A 23,500-nucleotide genomic window follows, 5' to 3' on the forward strand; every position below is an offset into this window, starting at 1 on the left:
AGACCTAAAAGATGAACTGGCATTGGTAGGCAAAGAAGGCAGAGAAAGGACCTACCACCATGCTGTACTGCCTCTCCCAGTTTCAGAGGCTGCAGGAAGGTCAAGGCCCGAGAGGACAGTAGTGTCCATTGGGTTTGACAGTTAAGAGGTCAGTGGTGAACTTAGTGACCCTCTAGAGCAGAGTATGCGTTTGATTGTCTTCGTGTCTCCTGGGCTTTGCATAATTCCTGGCACTTAGTGTTTGTTGCGCTAGCTTTGGGCAGAAGCGAGACACCTCCTTCTCCAAGGTGAATACACGGGAAGAGGATGAGTCTGATTGCTGCTCCACTCTACGTGCTGAAGCGACCTTATGGCAATTCTTTACCTGCATGCTTTTTTTGTGGCTGTACAGGGAGGCCAGGTGAGCTCCTGCAGCCTGAACAGTTCTCGCTATTAATCTAGTGTTATTTTTATGTTTTACTCTAGTCTTTTTCTTTTCTTTTTCATGGCTGGGTACATGATACCTGTGTCTTTTTTTCATTCACTACTATATCATAAGCACTTCCCCATGTCACTATAATTTTTTCATAAATTACATCTTCCCCCGCCCCCCCATAAATTACATCTTAAGTGGCTGCAAAATCTCTCACTTGGATGTGTATTTGAACATTCATTTGAGGACTGGTTTAATTTTTTTCTTTTGTAATAATTTGAAATAATTACAAAAGAGTTGCAAAAATACTGCCAAGAATTCCCATATAGCGTTTAGCTCATTTATTGTGTCGTCTATCAGATTTCTCCATTGTAAGGTTACACTTTTCCCCTCTAATTATAAGAAGTATCTTATGGGCAGAAACTTGAAGACTGTAGAATACCCCATTTCTCAAAATTCTACCCATTAATTTTAGCATCCTTTGTTGTTTCTTAGCTGAATTATTGCTGAAATGGTTACCAAATGGTGACTTTCTTTTTTTTAAATTTAATTTATTTTTAAAATTTACTTTCAAGTTAGCTAGCATATAGTGCAACCGTGATTTCAGGAGTAGATTCTGTAATGCCCCTTACCCATTTGGCCCATTCCCGCTCCCACACCCCCTCCAGTAACTCTCTGTTTGTTCTCCATGTTTAAGAGTCTCTTCTGTTTTATCACCCACCCTGTTTTTATATGATTTTTGCCTCTCTTCCCTTATGTTCATCTGTTTTGTCTCTTAAAGTCCTCATATGAGTGAAGTCATATGATATTTGTCTTTCTCTGACTAATTTCACTTAGCATAATACCCTCTAGTTCCATCCATGTAGTTGCAAATGGCAAGATTTCATTCTTTTTGATTGCCAAGTAATACTCCAGTGTGTGTGTGTGCATGTGTGTGTGTGTGTGTGTGTGTGTGTATACATACATATATATGTGTGTGTGTGTGTGTGTGTATACCACATCTTCTTTATGCATTCATCCATCGATGGACATTTGGGCTCTTTCCATACTATGGCTGTTGTTGATAGTGCCGCTATAACAAATGGTGACTTTCTAATTACGTTATTCCTTCTACATTCATTAGTTGGTATTCTGATCTAAGGGAGCACTTTCTCCTCTCCTCATTTATTAGGCTCTTGTTTAATGGGTTATGATCTTTTATTATTGATCTGAACTGCTCCAGAGCTGACCATTAGGAGCCCCACAAGCTGGCTTCATTTTACGTCCGATACGGCCTCACTCCTTGAGCCTTTACCTGCTCCGAGGCACCGCAAAGGATCCAGGCTTATCTTGTTTGTGCCTTCTTTGCCTCAGCCCTGCAGTCAGCCATGCTTCCAGGGATCCCTGGTTCCTGTCAGGGAAGAATGGTATTTAGAAACCAAGGTCTAGCTGCTAGACGTGCTCTTTGTAATTGGGACATGACAGCTGCCAGGCTCTTTCCAGTGACCAGAGCTAGGTCATGCTCTGTGATGTGATACATGTGATACATATATGCATGTATCACACAAAGGCACACACACTGCCCACATCTATATTTGTTTTTATAGTTCATATCTTTATATATCAAAAACCATCCATTTACACCAAACCTTTCAATTTCAGTACAACCCCCAACATTTATTCTAGTTTTTCCCTTTTCCTGTTTGCAATTCCCTTCCCCACCATGGAGAAATCTGGCTCCTGTTAGCTAGCGTCAGTGTACTTACTTATTTGGTTAATCCCAGCATTGCCTGTTGCCACACCCCGAGACCCCCTCACGATGGCTGGATGCCCCACACCTCTCTTCACTCCAGTCCATGCCTACCCTGATTGGCACCTGAAGCTTAATGGCTTTTAGATTAAATTATTCAGAAAGACAGACAGGGAGGGAGCTCATTCCTTTTCATGGCTGCATAATCCTCCATTTTAGTGGACATACCGTAGTTTATTCAGTTCCGACCAAAGGACTTACTCTCTTACATTACAAATAGTGCTGCGGTAAATAGCCATGTGCGTGAATTGTGAATTTTTGTCAGTGTGTCTTTGGGTAGTTTCTTAAATGTGAGATTACTGGGGTAAAGGGCAAAGCATGTAATTTCGTTAGACATGGCCCCATCCTTCCCACCACCACACAGTGTGTGAGAGGACCGGTTTCCCCCAACACCCTCAAGCTTTTGTCCTAGCTGTGAGTTTGAAATTTTGTCTCAGAATTTTGAGGTGCTGTTATTTTTCCATCTTGGAGGTTTTGGCGTATTTTAAGCGCTTATTTTATTTGTTTCTTTGGATGTCATCCACTTTAGGAAACCAGTTTCCTCTTTGGGTGTTTGGGTGTTTGTTCTACATCTTCATTTGAAGTTCCTTTTCCTTAATGGAAGAGGAGGTAGAAGTGAAATAGGTGATTAGTTCAGCCTTCTCGCTGTCATATTTGCTGAACAGACAGGTAAATCTGTTGACTGACTGATGGCCCTGTGTCTGCTGGAGCCTCAGGTTTGAAGACTGTATGTATGTTCAGGCATCACATCTGCATTCAGGACAGAAAGCAGGGGAAGGTACGGCCGCCTTCTGAAAGGCAAGGCTTGTTTTGTTTTGTTTTTAGTTCTTTTTTAACGTTTATGTTAGAGAGAGAGAGAGACAGAGTGCGAGTGGGGCAGGAGCAGAGATAGAGGGAGACACAGAATCCGAAGCAGGCTCCAGGCTCTGAGCTGTCAGCACAGAGCCCAACGAGGAGCTCGAACTCATGAACTGTGAAATCCTGACCTGAGCCGAAGTTGGACGCTTGACCGACTGAGCCACCCAGGCGTCCCTGGAAGGAGCAGCTTTCCAACAGCCACCTGCCTTTGTAGGCAGGCTGCTTACCCCTTAAATTTGTTGTTGTTTTTAACGAGAGCCCTGGATGGGATACAGGCCTTTGTGCTGCTGGAATTGCAAGTCTCTAATTCCTGTTTCAATGTGAAAACTTTGTACATTTGTTATATTTTTTTTAATGTTTGTTTATTTTTGACAGAGAGAGTGACAGAGCATGAGCGGGGAGGGGCAGAGAGAGAGGGAGACAGAATCTGAAGCAGGCTCCAGGCTCTGCGCTGTCAGCACAGAGCCCGACGTGGGGCTCGAACCCACAGACCGCGAGATCATGACCTGAGCTGAAGTCAGACGCTCAACCAACTGAGCCACCCAAGCACCCCTTTGTACATTTGTTATTTGCATAAATATAAAAATTAAAATTAAACATAAATATACAAATAAACAGATTGTGAAAAGAAAACAACCCTCCAAACCCACTTTTCAGTTTGGTGCCTATTCTTGTAAGTATGTGCTTAACACGTAACCTTAATTTTCAATATCAGTGTCGTCCTTGTTTGTTACCACCAGCATATGGGCCATACATTTATATTACAACTCTACAACTAGATTTTTTTCCACTTAGCAGTATATACTAGACGTTTTGCCTATGTGAGGACGTACGGCTGTGCCTCATTCTGTGTAATGGGTACATCGTATACTATACATGTCATTCTCTTGCCCTCATCAATCCATCACCCACCTTGTATCCTCTGTGCTGGTGACTGACATCTAAGAACAGCATCATCTGGGCTTTGTTGCCCTCTGGCTTGGAATCAGCTGATAAAAGACATGGACAGGGATCAGAGGGTGAGTGGTGGGAGAAGTCAGAGCATTTCTTATCCCCTCCCACCCCTTACTGGGGCTCCTGGAGCCGCTGTGCCCTTGGTAGTGATCTTCCTGATGGCTGGCCTCTCTTTTCCAATGATACCCTTTGTCTCCTGCTCTTTCACCTTGAGGGCAAGAGTAGCTTCCTACTGTTGATAGTCCCTGGATGCTTCACCACCCGTGGTTGGTTCCTTTCACTCTACTCACACAGCTATAAAAAATCCTGTCATTAATTTCCTTCGGTTCATTCTCTGCCATGTGCCATCTGTTTCCTGCCAAGACCCCAGCTGATATAGATGTCATTGTGTAGATGCACCATTATTTGTTTGGTTCCCTGTTGATGGACATTTGAATTTTTTTTCTAGTATTTTGTTCTTATAATGAGTGTTGCTAATGAACATTTATGTACCTATTTTGTAAAGTATTTGTTGGAATGTTCCTTTAGGAAGAAGTCACAGAAATAGAAATGCTGGGCCAGGGTGCACGAATGTTGTAAATTTCAGTAGCCACTTACTTCCCCATTGCTTTTGAAAGAGTCTGCCATTTTACATTTCTACAGTGTGGTGTTTGGTTTTTTTAATGTTAAAAAATTATAGAGGTAATACTTGTGACTTACAACAAATAAACTTAACTTAGAAATATATAAAGGAAAAAGTACTTCCTAACATTGCATCCTATTTCCTGGAGGTAACCCCATCAACAGTTAGCTATGTATCCTCTCATGTTTTTTTTTCTTTATAAGATTTATATCCTTATCATAGAATAAATTAACATGTAGATAAAGTAAAATCATTTATACATGTATGTATGTGTGTATATCTCTATTTATCTATCTCTACTAAGAAAGCTCATTTGTAGACTCTGTTCTATTGATCTGTTTGTCTTTTCCTGTGCCAGTACTCATCTATCTTAAGAATTACAGCTTTGAGTTGTTTTTTTGTTTTTTTTTTTTAATTTTTTTTAACGTTTTATTTATTTTTGAGACAGAGAGAGACAGAGCATGAACGGGGGAGGGGCAGAGAGAGAGGGAGACATGGAATCGGAAGCAGGCTCCAGGCTCTGAGCCATCAGCCCAGAGCCTGACGCGGGGCTCGAACTCACGGACCGCGAGATCGTGACCTGAGCTGAAGTCGGCCGCTCAACCGACTGAGCCACCCAGGCGCCCTGAGTTGTTTTTTTTTGTTTGTATTTTTATTTTATTTATTTTTAGTTTTTTGAGTTGTTTTGATATCTGGTAAGGCAAATCCTCATTATTTTTCATGAAAAAAAATTTCTTGGCTCTTCTTGGGCACGAAGTCTTTGGATTGACTTCAGATTTAAGTTAAAACAAACAAACAAACATGGATCTTGGCTGGAGTCAGACCGAATTTATAGAGAACTGACATATTTCCAATATCGAAACTTCTCACTTAGGAGCCTGGTATGTTTTCTTTATTTATTCAGATCTTTTATGCCCTTTGGTGAAAATCTTGCCCATTTCCTCCTAAGTTTATTTTTAGATATATTATAGGTTTTATTGCCGTTGTGAATGGAATTCTTCCTCTTACATCTTCTCATCAGTTATTGTGGTATAGTTTTTAAGAAGATTTTTGTGGGGTGCCTGGCTGGCTCAGTTGAAAGAGCACGTGACTCAATCTCAGGGTTGTGAGTTCGAGCCCCATGTGGAGTGTAGAGATTACTTAAATTAAAACTTAAAAAAAAAAAAAGCTGTTGAGTTTTGTAAATTAATCTTATCACCTACTTATTTGTTCTGATGATTTTTTCAGTTGATTCTGGGCTTTTCTAGGTGGACAGTTATATAATCTGTAGTTGATAACTTTTTAATCACTTTATATATAGTGTTTATACATAATTTCTTTCTCATATGTTATTTCATGGCCAAGATATCTTAGTGGGGTAGGGGGTGGTGATCCTAGGAAGTCTTCCCGGTTGATGTTACATTTAAGGTGAGCATCAGAGAATGCTGATCATCAGAGAATGTTCCAGGCAGGCCTTGAGGAAAGAAACAAGGCTGCGTTCAGTGAGTTGGAAGAAGAAAGGCAAAGGACACAGACAGGGTTGGGAAGTGCAAGAGATGGGTTGGAGAGTAAATAGGGGTACAGTCAGAAACTGCTAAACTCTAAGGAGCAATTCCTTTATTCCAAAGGAATTGAGAATTTAATGAAAGATGTGTTAGGCAGAATGGCCCCCCAAAGATGTCTACATCTGAATCCCTGGTATCCATAAATATGTTCCCTCATGTGGCAGAAGGGACTTTGCAAATGCAATTAAGACTGCAGACCTTGGAGAGCCTGGGTGGCTCAGTCAGTTAAGCATCCGACTTCAGCTCAGGTCATGATCTCACGGTTCGTGAGTTTGAGCCCCACGTCGGGCTCTGTGCTGACAGCCCAGAGCCTTGAGCCTGCTTTGGATTCTGTGGCTCCCTCTCTCTCTATTCCTCCCCTGCTCATGCTGTGTCTCTCTCTTTCTCAAAAATAAAGAAACATTAAAAAAAAAATTTTTTTTAAAGACTACAGGCCTTAAAACAGGGAGATTATCCCGGATTCTTCAAGTGGACCCGACCTAATCATATGAGCCTGAGAAGCAAAGAAGTTTCTCTGGCTGGGCACAGAAGCAAGATGTGGTAGAAGGGGAAGTTGGAGAGATTCAGAGTGAGAGGGACCTAACCCAGCGTGGCTGAAGGGGGCCGCGTGGAGCAGAGACTGATATCCGGCCAGGAGATGGGGACATCAGCCCTACAGCTGCTGGGAACTGTGTTCAGCCCATAGCTGGAATGAGCTCGGAAGCAGATCCGTCTCGGTGTCTGTAGAAAGGAGCACAGCCCTACCGACCGACTCCTTGGTTTTGGCCCTGTGACACCCTGTGCAGAGGACCCTGTTGAGACACAGTGTACCGGGACGTTGGGCACCCGGAACTCTGAGACAACACATTTGTGTTGCTTGGAGCTGCCGGGTTTGCGGTACTTCGTTACACGTCGGTGGAACGCTAACTCAGCGGGGTTGAAGCAGGAGAGTGGCGTCAGAATAACGGACCAGTCCTACCTCCATGTGAGAATGGATCCAGGAGAGCGCACTCGGAGGCGGGGAACTGTCTGTGGGAATGCAGCGGTGGTGTGGACTAGGGTAGTGATGGGGGGAAGGGGCATGACTCAAGACTTATGTGGGAGGTTGGAATCGCCACAATTTGGTCATTGATTGGATGCTGGGAAGGAGGGAGAGGAGGAACGCAGGGACAATTGCTGAGTTCTGGCTTTGGATGCTGAGTGACTGGTGGAGCTGTGTCTCAAGGCCAGGATGGGCAGCTTGGAGGATTGCTAGGTCAGGAACTCAGTGGTAACTCCAGGTGGTTCTTCGTTTGGAAATTCTCCTGTAAATACTTATTTTAAGATAGAGTATATCAACAAGATGATTGCTTTATCCTTTAAGACCTGAATTATTTTTTTGATTTTTTTTTTTTTTTTCCTTTTAGGTCATGTAGGAAATTGTAAACCATGTGAAGATGGGACTCTTGGTATTTGTGCGCAATCTGCTGCTAGCCCTCTGCCTTTTTCTGGTACTGGGATTTTTGTATTACTCTGCGTGGAAGCTGCATTTACTCCAGTGGGAGGACCCCAGTAAGTATGGTCACCCCAGCCTGCCCCCAGGGAACGTGGGGTGTTCGCTGGGCTGCAGTGCCCTCACACCCTTCGGAGACAGGCAGTGAGAGGAGACCGCACGCTCCTGGGACTCAGGCTCAGAAATTGCCTCCCATTTTTGTGGCTGTAGGTTGAGATCTTTGATGTTTTTCAAAAACTGCATGCCATGGCATATCCTCTTATGATCTCCGTAAAAACATGCTATTCTGCAATAAAAGCCCAAACTCTTCCAGTACTTCTGGTTTCTGAATGCCGTGCTTTTTAATTACTAAAGTGCGTTGCCTCCCCCATTTGTATTCGTTGCCTCGGGGCTCCGTGTCACAGCTGGTTTTCTTCTGTCCTGAAAACGTTCACCTTTACCTTTTCTTTGAATTTGCAGTTTTCAATTTAATACTGTCTTTGTTTTATGTTCCCTGAAGAAATTTTGTCTACCTAGTTATTTTGTCCTTGCTGGCACTGAACTTGTACCTGAATAGAATAATGGCTCCCCTCCCCACACCCTCCCCAGTACCTCCTAATCCCTTTCTCCGGCTTGTACTCCTGGCCTCCTATGTTACACAGTGTTTGCCGCATAGTTCTCTGTACCCCTCTGACTTGGTTTCGACTCATGCAGTATGGCCTGTGCTGTGGTGTTTTGAGGCTTGTGGTCAAAGGGCTCGCGTTGGGCGTCACCAGCAGGTGCACATTCTCTTCTTGGATGTTGCCCGAAGTATCACACAGTGACCATATGTAGTTTTCCTTTTGGTTCTGTTTGTCTGATGGCTGGCTGAGCTCGGTGCAGGAAACACTGGGTAGTCTGGTCCTGATTCCTGGTGAATGTGACTTCCCTGAAATAGTTTTGTTTTTACAAACATTGACTGGCTACCAGTGTAGAATTCACTCGAGAGTCGAGTCAGTCTCTGGGTCTGAGGTTAAAATGAGTGGGAAGAGGCAAGTGGCATTGGCCTACTATTATTGTATTGAGACCTTGATAGCGGAACCATTCCTATGAAGTAATTCATTTATTTCTTACATGGCCCAAACTCCTGAAGCAGTTTCAAGCCAACTAAAAAAAAATTTTTTTTAATGTTTATTTAGTTTTGAGAGAGAGAGAGCAACAGAGTGTGAGCAGGGGAGGGGCAGAGAGAAAGGAAGACACAGAATCTGAAGCAGACTCGAGGCTCCGAGCTGTCAGCACAGAGCCTGATGCAGGGCCCGAATTTGTGAACCATAAGATCATGACCTAAGCCGAAGTCGACACCCAACCGACTGAGCCACCCAGGCGCTCCTCAACCCAATTTTTAAAATGTCGTGTTACCTCTTTAACTTCTTGTTTTACGTGAAGTGTTTCAGTGCCTCTTAAACGCTTAGCTTATAATTTTCACTAATTACTTTGTCTTTCCAGAGTTTATTTAAATTTTTCTGTCCCAACTTATTTTTTAAAACAAGAAGACTACCCAGAATCAAGTGTTTGCATCAGTGCAGTGCAAAATTCTGTAGTCAAAGGCATTCTCTATATCCATCATGGATAGATTTCATCTGTATCCATAAAATAGGAATATGTTCAAGGAATGGTGGTCTCCTTTTCTGTTGAGAACTGTTGACCTGTAGACAACATAACTAAGAATTAGATAATATTTTCGTAGAGAAGTTGAGAAGGACATTAACTTTATGGAAGACCTATCATATGCCAGGTGTTAGGCTACACAACTTATTAATTATATTAAATTATATGAAGTTAAATTAAAGTAAAATAAATTTACTTCTCACTGTAACCATGTGGAGATGCTGTTATCCCTGTTTTCCAGCTGAGCAAACAAGGACTTAATTAAATGTTACACAGCTAATTATTAGAACCGGAACTGAATCCTGGTTTGTCTTTAAAACCCATGTTCCTTATTTTATTGAAAAGTATAATAAATACTAAGACTAAGGATAGGATTGAATTCTGTATTCTCATTGGTAAAAAGAGAGGAGAGGGACTCAGAGAAGAAATAGCAGAGAGTGTCAGGACGGAGGCGGAGAAGAAAGAAGGAAGGGAAGTAAGGGGAAGGGAAAGAAAGGAAGTTCTCCAAACGAGCGAGCAGTTTATTGGCTTGGAGGTGGCACGGTGCTGTGTGTTCACGAGCCAGCGCTGTAGGCTTCAGTAGTTTATTAATAGCTGTCTGCTTTCCTTGGAGTGAATTATCAGCTGACTAACCACTATTTGCATCTTTTTGTTCTTCTGACACTCAGGCCTTTTAGATACTTGACTTTGAATAGGTCGTTTTAGACCGTCTTACTGTAGCATATTGTTTTCTGTACTGTAACATCAGAGAGCAGGGTAATATGACCAACTCTGATGGCTGACCAAGGCGGAGAAGTGTCTTTTACTCAATAAACAAAAGTCAGTTTATTGAGCCTCCTCTAGGAGATGGCCATTGTGTAGTGAAATTTACTGCTGCTGCTAATAATAATAAAATGAAAATAGTAATTTATTGAGTGTCTATGTGCTGTGATGGGAACTTTGTATTCATAATGTATTTGAACCTCATAGTTTATTAAGATTTTTTTTGTGGGGGGCTCCTGGCTGGCTGAGTCGGTTAAGTTTCTGACTCTCAATTTTGGCTCAGGTCACGATCTCATGGTTTGTGAGATTGAGCCCTATGTTGAGCCTGCTCTCTCCCTCTCTCTGCCCCTTCCCTGGTTGCATGCTCTCTCTCTCAAAATAAACAAACATTAAAAGTTTTTTTTAATTAAATTTATTACTATTATTTTTTAATGTTTATTTTTGAGAGAAAATGAACAGGGGAGGGGCAGAGAGACAGGGGGACAGAGGATCCGAAGAAGGCTCTGTGCTGACAGTAGACAGCCTGATGCGGGGCTCCAGTTTGTGAACCATCGTATCATGACCCGAGACAAAGTCGGACACTTAACTGACTCAGCCACCCAGGCACACTGATTTCTTTTGTTTAGAGACAGGGAGAGAGCATGAGCAGGGCAGAGGGGCTGAGGGAGAGAGAGAGAGATGGAAAGACAGAGACAGAGACAGAGACAGAGAAAGAGAGAGACAATCTTAAGCAGGCTCCATGCTCAGTGTGGTGCCTGATGTGGGGCTCAGTCCTGTGACCTGAGCCAAAATCAAGAGTCAGACGCTCAACTGACTGAGCCACCCAAGTGCCCCTGATCCTCATAGTTTAGATTGATTATTATTATCCTCTCTTACAGATGCAGGAGCTGAGGCTTCAAAGAGGCTCAATAAGAGTTTGTATGTCTTTCATCCGGGGGGTATTTCCAAGTTTGAACAATAAATGTCTTTAGCATTATTTTTCCTTAATTTTTACACTTTTTTATGACTTACCAAGGTTATCTATTGGAATTCCTTCATGGTGGTGGGGGGAATCTAGGGATTTTTATTATTAAATTATGCATTCAGTAAGCAGTATATTCCTATTTTGGCCCATGTACTATTCTGTGTAAAGTGGATATAAGATGAACATAGACCTTCATGGTCTCAGCCTATTGACACAATAACAGCTCTATTTTTAAAAAATAGTTTATTTATTTTTGAAAGAGAGCGCGCAAGCAGGGGAGGGGCGGAGAGAGAGAGGGAGACAGAGAATCTGAAGCAGGCTCTCTGCCGACAGCAGTCAGCCCAATGCAGGCCTCGAACCCATGAACTGTGAGATGACTTGAGCTGAAGTCGGACACTTAACTGACTGAGCCACCCAGGTGCCCCTTATATGTTGTGTTCTAAAAGAGATGTGTGTACGAAATGCCATGTTAGGGCATAGAATCCCTTCTAGACAGAAAATCTTATGATTTCATCAGTCCCAAGACATATTGTGGCAGGGTGCACACTGCTTTGTTTTGAGCAGCCTAGAGCCAGCCGTGTGTGGCCAAGGCTTGGTCAACTTGCCAGGGCCTGGGTCAAGTGCTTAACCTGAAAGGCTTTAAGTATAAGATTGGTCTCATTATCAACTTGTTTTTAAAAGTTCTGTAGCTTGCAGTTTTTGGTTTCTCATGTTAAGGAGCTTGGAAGTTACCACTCTGTCCTCACAACACCTAAAAACCTGAGCAGACAGAAAAACCAGTAATTCTTTTTGGATCCATAAGAGAGGGGAGGACACAGGGCAGACTGCTGCCTCTGAGATTGGAGACAGGTGAGTACAGGGAGTGGCATGCAAAAACTGTCACGGGAAGCAGTGCCAGAATAGGAAAACCTGAATTATAATAGATGAATTGCTGGAGGCTCTGGACAAGTCCGAGAATCAAAAACTCTAGGAGGAGCCAGTCACAGGGGGCCCCCACAGTATTGTGAGATTTATTTCCAGGGGCTCAGCCAGATTCTCACAGGAGATATTGGGGAAAGATCTTCCCATGCATCTGGCACATGAGAAGAAAGGAACCGTTTTGAAATATGCCAGGACAGTTTTTTCTTCTTAACGAGACCTGCCCTCAAGGGAAACTAGTTACCCAGAGCCCAGCCTGTTGGAGTAGTATCAGAGCCTAACTGACCTGGGGAAAGGGAAGTATCCAACTCCAGTCATCTCTAGCCTTCCACGTGGGAGAAAGGAAATATCCAGTTCCATCCTTGAGGGCAAAGAATTCCCCACGGAAGGGATACAGATGGGAAATGATGAAAAGACATCATATATCATCAGGGATATACAAACTAAAACAACGTTGAGATACCACTATGTACCTATTAGAATGGTCAAAGTCCCAGAACACTGACAACATCAAATGCTGGCGAGGATGTGGAGCAACAGGAACCCTCATTCATTGCTGGTGGGAACGCAAGATGGTACAGACACTTTGGAAGACAGTTTGGCAGTTTCTTATAATACTAAACACATTCTTATTCTGTGATCTAGCAGTCACATTCCTTGGTATTTACCCAAAGGAGTTGGTTGTTTTTTTGTCCACAAAAAACCCTGCACACAGATGTTTATAGCAGCTATATTCATCATAATGGCCAAAAGTTGGAAGCAACCAAGATGTCCTTTAATAGTTGAATGGAGAAACTGGGGTAGATCCAGACAATGGAATATTGTCAATCGCTAAACATAAGTGAACTATCAAGTCATGATAGACATGGGGGAGCCTTAAATGCATATTTCTAAGTGAAGGAAGCCAATCTGAAAATGCTACACACTGTATGATTCCAACTATATGATATTCTGGAAAAGGCAAAACTATGGCGATAATAAAAAGATTAGTGGTTGCCAAGGTTGGAAGTGGGGAGAGGTAGGTATAAGCAGGGCATAGAGGATTTTTAGGGTGGTGAATCTATAAGATATCATGATAAATATGTTTTTGTACTTTTGTCCAAACACAGAGGCTGTGCAACACCAGGCATAAACCCTTGTGTAGACTATGGACTTTAGGTAATTATGATGTATCAGGATAGGTTCATCAGTTTTAAAAGTGTACCACTCTGGTGAGGGATATTGATAATGGGGGAGGATATACATGTGTGGGGGCAGGAGGTATAATAGGAAATATTTGTACTTTCCCTTGAATTTGCTGTGAACCTAACTGCTCTAAAAAAATACTCTTAGTAAAGTACTGTAGACTTATCATATTTTATGTATGTGTGTGCATGTTTATACACACACACATGTAAGATGATAAAAATATATATGTACATATGTTTAACTTAATGAACAAGTGAACACAGTCTTGGAGTGAGTTAGATGTACTTTAGTTTTAGTTTCTTCATCTCCAAAATGGAGACAAAATACTGATATTTCTCTTGGCTCTGATGCTTTATTCAGGTCAGGTCTTATAGGAGAGTTGGGTTGTTGCCTCTTATCGATAGACCTGATTCCCATGCTCCCTTTCATGGAAACTTTACATATTTTATTATTTTAATTTTTATCTATGTGTATTTCATAAGTTAAAGTGGATATTTTGGAGGAGTAGGATTAATTTCTTATGGGACCTTTAAAAATTCATATTACCATATTTATCAATATTGCAATTCCCTCTGTGTTCTTGCCTATATTTTACAAAAGATCATAACGGGAGAGATTATAAAATATGCATTATTGATCTGATTACTATGGAGAATACCATCTGGCAGTTTGGAGTTTGGATCTGATGTCGGGAGAAGGGTAGATTAAGTTTAGCTTAATAGACATAGGAAATTATATTCACTCTTAGTTTTCCATCTTAAAAACGAAATGGAGGCTGGTATTTCTAGCCTGTGGCTTAGGGTAACACTGTGCTTCTTATGATAATGGCATAACTGGTATCAAGCTAGTCGTCTCTCTATAAATAGTTACAGAGCTGGACAGTATAAATGAAGCAACTCTTGCCAAGCAGTGGACAGGAGGCAGTATAAAATTTCAGTGCCTAAGAAAAGGAAAACTTATGAGGTGAGCTCTGCAGTTCTCTTTGTGGGGGCAATTTCCCAGCCCTGCCCAGAGAGCTGGAATCTCAACAGACCATAGTGCCTCCACTTGGCTGAGGAGGCAGAGACCAGGGTGTAGGGCAGCTGAAGTGGTTGGAGTCCGTGAGACAGGTCATCACCGAGTAGGGAATTTTTGAGAGACACAAGCTGGGCCGGGGGAGGAATTCCTAGGAGTCGGTAGCTGTGGACTGGGCTATGTATGTGCAGGGCAAAACCACCTGAATTTAACTACGTAGGTAACAGCTGTACAGGACAGGAGTAGAGGTCAAGCAGTCTGTGGGTGGCTGAAGAGTCAGGGACTTTGAAGTTGCAGCCCTACCAGAGTGGAGAAATCTCATTAGAGCTTTACTACCCCTGGCATCCAGATGCCAGAAAGTTCATGCCTTAAGAATGAAGATCTCACTCCAGAGTAAGACTCACCCTAACAAGACCTAAAACCAAGCCCCAACCAAGGCTGGGTCCTGTCAAGTTAGAGAAGAGTCAAAAATACCATGGACTTTCCTCAGATCCACACTAAACATAGCGTCGAATCCTGCCTCTACAAATTCAAGGTGGTCAGGCAGTAATTGAACTGCCTGATAAAATAGAAATTGGCACTCTTCAGAGGAAGATAGCAGTATTCATAGTTTCTGCATGCAACGTCCAGAGTGGTCAGTGTTCAATAAAAAGTTAGTAGACATACAAACAGACAGGAAGGAAATAGTGACCCATATTAAAGAAAAAACAAAGCCTGTAGATGAGAGAACTCACATAGCAAAATAGCTATTACAAATAATTTATTTTATTTTATTAAACATTTCTTTGTTTATTTTTGAGAGAGAGAGAGAGAGAGAGAGAGAGAGAGAGACAAGCACAAGCAAGGGAGACACAGAGAGAGAGAGAGGGAGACACAGAATCTGAAACAGGCTCTAAGCTCTGAGCTGCCAGCACAGAGCCCGACATAGGGCTTGAACTCACAAGCTGTGAGATCATGACCTGAGCCGAAGTTGGACACTCAACCGACTGAGCCACCCCATTGCCCCTATTTTATTTTTTTAAATAAATGCTGTTCTTTTTTTTTTTTTAAGCTTATTTATTTTGAGAGAGTGTGAATGCATGTGGGGGAGGGGCAGAGAGTGTGAGCGAGATAGAGAGTATTCTAAGCAGGCTCTGTACCATTGGTGCAGAACCCAGTGTGGGGCTTGAACCCACAAACTGCAAGATCATGACCTGAGCCAAAGTCTGGCACTTAACTGACTGAGCCACCCAACTGCTCCTATTACAAATAATTTAAAGGATTAAAGAAAAATACAGTGAACAATAAGTAGTCTCAGCAGAGAAATCAAAACTATAAAAAAACCAAAAACAAATTCTAGTACTAAAAAGTATAGGAACAGAAAATGAAGATTTCACTTCACAGTAAGTTGAATATAACAGAAGTCAGTGAAGTTGAAGGGAGTGCAATAGAAATTATCCAGTCTGAAACACAGAAAAAAAAATATTGAGGAAAAATGAACTAAGCCTCAGGGACCTGTGGGACAGTATAAAATTGTCTAATATATATGAGTGTTGGACAGAAAAAAATGTTAAGAAATAATGGCTGAAAGCTTCCTAAATTTGGTGAAAAACGTTGACTTACAGATCTAAGAAGTTCAGCAAACTCTAAAAAGGATAAATATTGGGAAAGTTTAGGCATATGATAGTTAAACGTCTGAAATCTAAAGTGAAAATCTTGAAGACAAAGAAAAAGAAACGTTCTCTATGGGAGTAGGAAATCCCACTGACCTTTCACCAGAACCAGTAGAGTTCACACAATGAAAGATCTTCAAAGTGCTGAAAGAGAAATACCAAACCCCTGTCGTCCCAGAATCCTTTATCTGTTGGAAATATCCTTCAAAAATGAGGATGAAATGAAGACATTTTTTCAGGTAACAGTTAAGAGAGTTTGTTGCTAGCAAAGCTGCATTACAGAAAAAACACTAAAGAATATCCTTCAGGCCAACAGGACGTGAGAACAGATGGACATTTGGATCAATAGGGAAAAGCGAAGGTTGCTGGAAATGGTAAATGGGCAAATATAAAAGACTCATTCCTTTTTTTCTCATCGTTTGCTTAAAAGACAACTAATTGCTTAAAGCAAAAGTAATAACCCCGTAGAATGAGGCTTAGAATATATGTAAAGGTAAGATATGACAAAACTTGCACAAGAAATGGGGAGAGGGGAGATAAGTGGAACCTTACCTGTCATAAAGTTATTACATTTGTGAAAAGAAGAAGTGGGAAGTAGGAATGTTGTGTATAAAGTGAGGAAAGAGTAAAGTAAGAGGTAGGAAATGTCAGACGTGAAGAGGTATTATATTGGCTCTAAATAGACTCTGATAAGTTAAGGATGTGTATTCCTTAGCAGAACTCCTTGGTAGAACAACTACTAGAAAAAAAAATAACACAAAGAGGCATATTTATCTGAGAGGCCAATGAAGAAATAAAAAGCACTAAAAAATAGTTAACCGCCCCCAAAAGCAGGAAAACAGCAATGTAAGAGCAAAAAAACAGAAGAGAGAAATGGAAAACAAATTTAAGACAGTTGACTTAAGCCTGACTGTGTTAACAATTACATTTCAATGGGAATGGATTAAAACGCCAGCTAAAGGCAGAAATTGTCAGAATGGTTAACAAAGCAGGATGTATGTCCTGATATAGGAGACCTGTATTTTAAATCTGTTTTTTAGTGCTTATTTATTTTTGACACACACACACACACACACACACACACACACAGAGTGTGAGCTAGAGGGGCAGAGAGAGAGGGAGACACAATCAGAAGCAGGCTCCAGGCTCTGAGCTGTCAGCACAGAGCCCGATGCAGGGCTCGAACCCACGAATCGCGAGATCATGACCTGAGCCGAAGTCAGATGCTTAACCAACCAAGCCACCCAGGCACCCCTAAGAGACCTGTATTTTAAATTTAAAAACAGGTTCAATATATATTCAATATATATTCATTCATTCATTCCATGGCACTTACCAGAGACATACCAGAGAGCATACATGTGTGCTCAGGGAGTTGGAGGATGAATGTATTTCCATCCTAGGGGTGGGGGTGAGTAGGCAAAAAGTAGGGTATTTATATCATGAAATGATTTGCAGCCGTTAGAAGTAACAGATCCAATATACACAAAACAACATGGATGGAACTTTAAATACAATTTTTTAAATTTTTTTTAACGTTTATTTATTTTTGAGACAGAGAGAGACAGAGCATGAACAGGGGAGGGGCAGAGAGAGAGGGAGACACAGAATCTGAAACAGGCTCCAGGCTCTGAGCTGTCAGCACAGAGCCCGACGTGGGGCTCGAACTCACGGACCACGAGATCATGACCTGAGCCGAAGTCGGACACTTACTTAACCGACCGAGCCACCCAGGCGCCCCAAAATACCTAATTTAAGTCAAAAGTGAAACAGAATAACACAATGCCACTTTTGTAAATTAAAAGAACAGGAATACAAAGATTTCTTAGGAAACAAAAAACATGAGCCATAAAATTAAAAAGTGATAAATTAACTTGACCCAAACTAAAAATGTTTTTCCTCTGCAGCCAATTAAGCCGACTGTGCTCTTTCCCCGTGGGGCCCAGTGTGCATTGGCTGTGAACAGCAGCCTCCTTGGTAGTGTATGCAGCCTGTTGGTTGTACGGGTTGCCCTAAGGGACCTTGGAGACAGTTTTCTTCTGGTGGACGTTGAGGTTTGGCCTCACGCTTTCTCCAGTCTAGGCTCCAGACAGGTATGCGGGGTGCCTTTGGAAAGCCCCAGGGCACAGTGGCCAGGGTCCACATTGGCCAAGTCGTCATGTCCATCCGTACCAAGTTGCAGAACAAGGAGCATGTGATTGAGGCCCTACCTAGGGCCAAGTTCAAGTTCCCTGGCTGCCAGAAGATCCACATTTCCAAGAAGTGGGGCTTTACTAAGTTTAATGTGGACGAATTTGAAGACATGGTGGCTGAAAAGCGGCTCATCCCAGATGGCTGTGGGGTCAAATACACCCCTAATCGTGGCCTCTTGGACAGATGGAGGGCTCTGCACTCATGAGAACCTCAGCACTGCCCTTCCCCATTCATGCCCACCAATAAATCCTGCTTCCTGTCAAAAAAAAAAGTCTTTTAAAAAACACCAAGAAAATGAAAAGACAAGCCATAGAATGGGGAAGAATATTCAGTACTTGTATATATAACATTCAGTTAAAAATATTTAGTACATGCATATGTTTTTATCTAAAATATATAAAAAATTCTTATAATTTAATAACGAGGGTAAACAGCTTAACCAAAAATGGGTAAAATATTTGAAGAGACACTTTACAAAAGATGTACGAATGGTAATAAGCACATGAAAAGATTCTCAACATTGTTACTCATCATAGAAATACAAATTAAAACCATAGTGAGATAACATTACATATCAACTAGAATGACTTAAGTTTTGAAAAAAGATAACAAAGTGTTAGCAAGAATATGAAGTAAATGGAACTCTTATATTGCTGTTGTGAATGTAAAATGGTGCAACTCCTTTGAAAACCAGTTTGGCAATCTCTTAAAAAGTTATGCATACACCTGCCAAATGGCAGTCATTCCACTCATAAGTATTTACCCAAGAAAGAGTAAAAGCATATGACCAAATAAGACCTGTACATGAATGCTCACAGCAGCTTTATTCCCAGGAGCTCCGAACTGGAAACCAACCCAAATGTCTATCAACAGGTGAATGGATGAACAAACTGTGACATATTCACACAGTGAAGTACCATTTAACAATGAAAAGGAACAAAGTTGATACGTTCAGCATCGTGGATGAATGTTAAACTCATGAATGAGTACATATTAATATTAAGCACATATTAAGTACATACTAATATTAATATTAATTAGTACACATTAATATTAATTGATATTAGTATAATAGTATATTATGACTACATATTATATGTTCCATTTATATAAAATACAAGCTAATTATTAATAATTAAAAGCAGATTGTTAGTTACCTTGGATGAAACATGAAGGGAGAAATGGATTGCAAACGGGCACAGGAATTTTTTGAGATAGAAATGCCCTGTGTCTTGATAATGGCAGTGGTTTTGTGAATGTATATAACTGTCAATACTCTTCAAATTGTATACATTAAATTGAAGCAGTTTATTGTATGTAAATTACTCCTGGATAAAGTTGATAAGAAAGAGTAAATGCATATCAAACATACATATATTAAAAGAACATAAGCGAATGTATCCATTAAACAATAGAATGGTTGCCTCTGTAGGAGGAAGAAATGGGAGAAAAAGGGGAATAAGATTTATGACTTGATTTATACTATTTTCCATAGGGTTCTTTGCAATTCCCTCAATGTGGTTGGGTAATCGTTTCTGTATGCCGGTACATTCTGTGATAGTTAGGAGACTAGCCTATCTGAATGCAGGAAAGACCCTCTAAGGAGCAGAATAGCCAGCATGTACGCTAAAATCCACATAACATTGCTGCGTAAGAAATGAAAGAATATTGAAATAAAGATACACCGTGTTCATGGAGCAGAAGGCATGATCTTAAGATACTGAATCTCCCCAATTTGTTTTAGGATTCAATACATTTCCGCTAAAAATCCCAGAAGGTGTGGTGGGTTCTTTTAAAAATTCACTTTTTTGCTAGAAATTGCTAACTGACTCTAAAGTTAATATGAAAATACAGAGAATTTAAAATTGTCAAAATAGTTTTGGTAGGGCATGTGACTCTTGATCATGGGGTCGTGAGTTCAAGCCCCAGGTTGGGCACAGAGCTTACTTATAATGGCTAAAATTAACGACTCAAGAAACAACAGATGTATGTTGGCAAGGGTGCAGAGAAAGGGGAGCCCTTTTGGACTGTTGGTGGGAATGCAAACTGGTGCAGCCACTCTGGAAAACAGTATGGAGGTTCCTCAAAAAATTAAAAATAGAACTACCCTGGAGTGCCTGGGTGGCTCAGTCAGTTAAGCGTCTGATTTTGGTTCAGGTCATGATCTTGTGGTTCATGAGTCTGAGCCCCACATTGGGCTCTCTGCTGGCAGCTCAGAGCCTAGAGCCTGCTTCAGGTTCTGTGTCTCCCTTTCTTTCTGTCCCTCCCCCACTCACACTCTGACTCTCTCTCTCTCTCTCTCTCAAAAATACATAAACATTAAGAAAACATTTTTTTAGTAATAAAAAAAAGAACTACCGTATGGCCCAGCAATTGCCCTACTAGGTATTTACCCAAAGGATATAAAAATGCTGATTCGAAGGGACACATGCACCCCAATGTTTATAGCAATGCTATCAACAATAGCCAAATTATGGAAAGAACCCAAATGTCCATTGACTGATGAATAGATAGAGAAGATGTAGTATGTGTATGTGTATGTGTATATATATATGTGTGTGTGTGTGTGTGTGTGTAATATGTGTGTGTATATATACATATATGTGTGTGTATATATATATACACACACATACTACATATGTATATATATACACACACATACTACATATGTATATATATATACACGTACACACTACATATATACACATACACACATACCTATATATATATATATATACACACACACACACTACATATGTGTGTATATATATATATATATATATATATATATATATACACACACACACACACACACATACACACACAATGGAATATTACTTGGTGATCAAAAAGAATGAAGTCTTGTCATTTGCAACAGTGTGGATGGAATTAGAGAGTATTAGTGAAATAAATCAGAGAAAGACAAATGTCTGATTTCACTCATGTGGAACTTAAAATAGATGAACATAAGGGAAAGGGAAGGAAATACACATACACTGACTGTGTTCCTTATGCTGTGCCTTTTATTCCTATGACTTACTTATTTAATAGCCAGTTGATTTTTGATAAAGATACCAAGGCAATTCAATAGGAAAAAAACACAATCTTTTTGATAAATGGTAGCAAACAAATCTTGACTCATGTTTCTCACCATGTACAAGATTAACTTGACATGTATCATACATCCAAATGGAAGTGCTAAAACTATAAACAAAATATAGGGCAGAATCTTGGTAACCTTGAATTTGCTAAAGATATCTTAGGGAGGGTAAAAAAAAAAGCATGAAAACATTAATAAATTGGGCTGCATCAAAGGTAAAAAATTTTGCTCTTCAAAAAACATTGTTAACAAAAATTTTGGGGCGCCTGGGTGGCTCAGTCCGTTAAGCGGCTGACTTCGGCTCAGGTCATGATCTCGTAGTCCATGAGTTCGAGCCCCGCGTTGGGCTCTGAGCTGACAGGTCGGAGCCTGGAGCCTGTTTCAGATTCTGTGTTTCCCTCTCTCTGACCCTCTCCCGTTCATGCTCTGTCTCTCTCTGTCTCAAAAATAAATAAACGTTAAAAAAATTAAAAAAAAAATTTTAAGGCAAGCCATGGACTGGGAGAAAATTTGCATACCATAAATACAATAAATAACTTGTATTTTGAATACATCAAAGTGGGCAGAGATGTAAATAGACACTTTACCAAAGTAGATATGCAGATGGCTTGTGAGCACATGAAAAGATACTAAACATGAGTAGTCCTTAGGAGAAAGTAGAAATTAAAACCACAAGAAAGTATTACTCTAAACTCTTTAGAATGGCTAATATGAAAAAGATAGATTACATCAGGTGTTGTCCAGAATGGGACAGCTGTTAACACTTCTGCACTGCAAGTGGTCATGGAAAATGGTACAACCACTTGGAAAAGCAATTTGGCAGTTCTTAGAAACATTAAACATTCACCTAACATACCCAGCTATTCCTCTTCAAGAGGGGTGAAAGTGTATGTTCATGCAAAGACTTGTACGTGTGCATTCATCATAGCTTTGTAATAGCTCCAAACTAGAAACAACTCAAAGATCCATCAGTAGGTAAATGAATAAATTGTGGTACATCTACACAATGGAATGCTACTCAGCATTAAAAAGGAATGAACTTAAAAGAGTGAACCGTTTTTTCCCAGTTTTATGAGATATAATTGGCACACAGCATTCTATTGGTTTTAGGTGTACAGCACGATGATTTGATATATGTATGTGTTGTGAAATAACTACCACGGCAAATTTACGTAACGTCTGTCATCTCGTGAGTACAAAAGAGGAATGAACTGTTCATACACAAATAACATGGATGAATCTCACAGTAATTGCTCTGAGTGAGAGAAGCCAGACACAAATGAGTATGTAAAATATGATTCTATTTATAAAAGGCAAACTTATTTATAGTGACAAGAAGCAGGTCAGGGGTAGCTTGGGAATTGAGTAGGGTGAGGGGTGGGATTAAAGGAGCCTGAGGAAACTTGTGGGGTTGATATCTTTCTTATCATAGTTGTGGTGATGGCTTCACAGATATATGTCAAAATTCAAGTTGTACACTTTATATATAGACAGTTTATTGTATGTTAATTTAGACCTCAGTAATACTGTGTTTTTTTTTAATTTTTAAAATTTTTATTTATTTTTGAGAGAGACAGAGCACAAACAGGGGAGGGACAGAGAGAGAGGGAGACACAGTTCAAAGCAGGTTCCAGACACAGTTCAAAGCAGGACTTGAACACATGAACTGTGAGATCATGACCTGAGCTGAAGTCAGATGCTTAACTGACTGAGCCACCCAGGCACCAGGCACCACAGTAATACTGTTTTTAAAAATAGCCAGAGATGGGGTGCCTGGGTGGCTGAGTGGGTTTAAGTGTCCAACTTCGGCTCAGGTCATGATCTCATGGTTCGTGAGTTTGAGCCCTGCGTCGAGCTCTCTGCTCTCAGCATAGAGCCTACTTCGGATCCTGTTTCCCTCTCTCTGCCCCTCCTCCACTTGTTCTCTCTCCCAAAAATAAATAAATATTTTTAAAAAATAGCCAGAGGAAAAGGAGCGATTACCTTCCAAAGAACAACAGTTAGACTGACAATTGACTTCTCAAGAGCAGCAGTAAAAGCCAGAGACAGTGAACTATTTTATTTTGTGTAAAGAAAACACCTGTCAACCTAGAACCCTGCATATGCATGTTTCAAGAATGACACAAACACTGAAGAAAGTTCATACTAACAGATACTCAGTAAAGGCACTTACAAAGCATAAACCTCAGAAAAAAGAAAATGATTCCAGAAGAAAGACGCAGGAAGGAATGGTAAGCAAAGAGAATGGTAAATGTCAGGATATCTAAGCAAACATTGATGCTGTTGCCCAATATTTGGTATTATAGAAACAAAGGGAGAGAACTATACTACTAGTCAGTAATAGCATATCAATTGAGAGAGGTTAAGAGTTAAAGTATTCTTTTTACATTGTTTGGTAGGAGGGTTCAATATATTGATAAATTTAGAATTCTA

At 40.7% G+C, this 23,500-nt stretch overlaps 2 protein-coding genes and 1 non-coding gene across 9 annotated transcripts in view; all 3 read left to right on the forward strand.

Annotated features, from left to right (window-relative positions):
- ST3GAL3 (ST3 beta-galactoside alpha-2,3-sialyltransferase 3) overlaps positions 1 to 23,500 on the forward strand; it is a 199,267-nt gene that overhangs the window by 18,701 nt on the left and 157,066 nt on the right. For all 7 annotated transcript variants that reach the window (XM_045035686.1, XM_045035685.1, XM_045035688.1 and 4 more), the window contains exon 2: positions 7,565 to 7,709. In XM_045035686.1, coding sequence (XP_044891621.1) covers positions 7,595 to 7,709 — 115 coding nt within the window. In that variant the 5' untranslated portion in view covers positions 7,565 to 7,594. The remainder of the gene's footprint in view (positions 1 to 7,564; positions 7,710 to 23,500) is intronic.
- Positions 17,676 to 17,808, forward strand: LOC111562135. Its single transcript, XR_002745179.1, has one exon. It is a non-coding gene; the product is annotated as a small nucleolar RNA SNORA70 (small nucleolar RNA).
- On the forward strand, positions 17,769 to 18,450 carry LOC111561722 (60S ribosomal protein L10-like). Its single transcript, XM_023258615.2, has one exon. It carries the CDS (start codon positions 17,870 to 17,872, stop codon positions 18,170 to 18,172), a length of 303 nt encoding a protein of 100 aa, XP_023114383.1. The 5' UTR covers positions 17,769 to 17,869; the 3' UTR covers positions 18,173 to 18,450.

Source organism: Felis catus, chromosome C1 (assembly GCF_018350175.1).
Source record: "Felis catus isolate Fca126 chromosome C1, F.catus_Fca126_mat1.0, whole genome shotgun sequence".
In the NCBI taxonomy this organism is placed as follows: Eukaryota; Metazoa; Chordata; class Mammalia; order Carnivora; family Felidae; genus Felis; species Felis catus.

Bases quoted from the DNA above. Each gene is read 5' to 3' on its own strand.
- LOC111561722 (XM_023258615.2), top strand. From the start codon at position 17,870: ATGCGGGGTGCCTTTGGAAAGCCCCAGGGCACAGTGGCCAGGGTCCAC.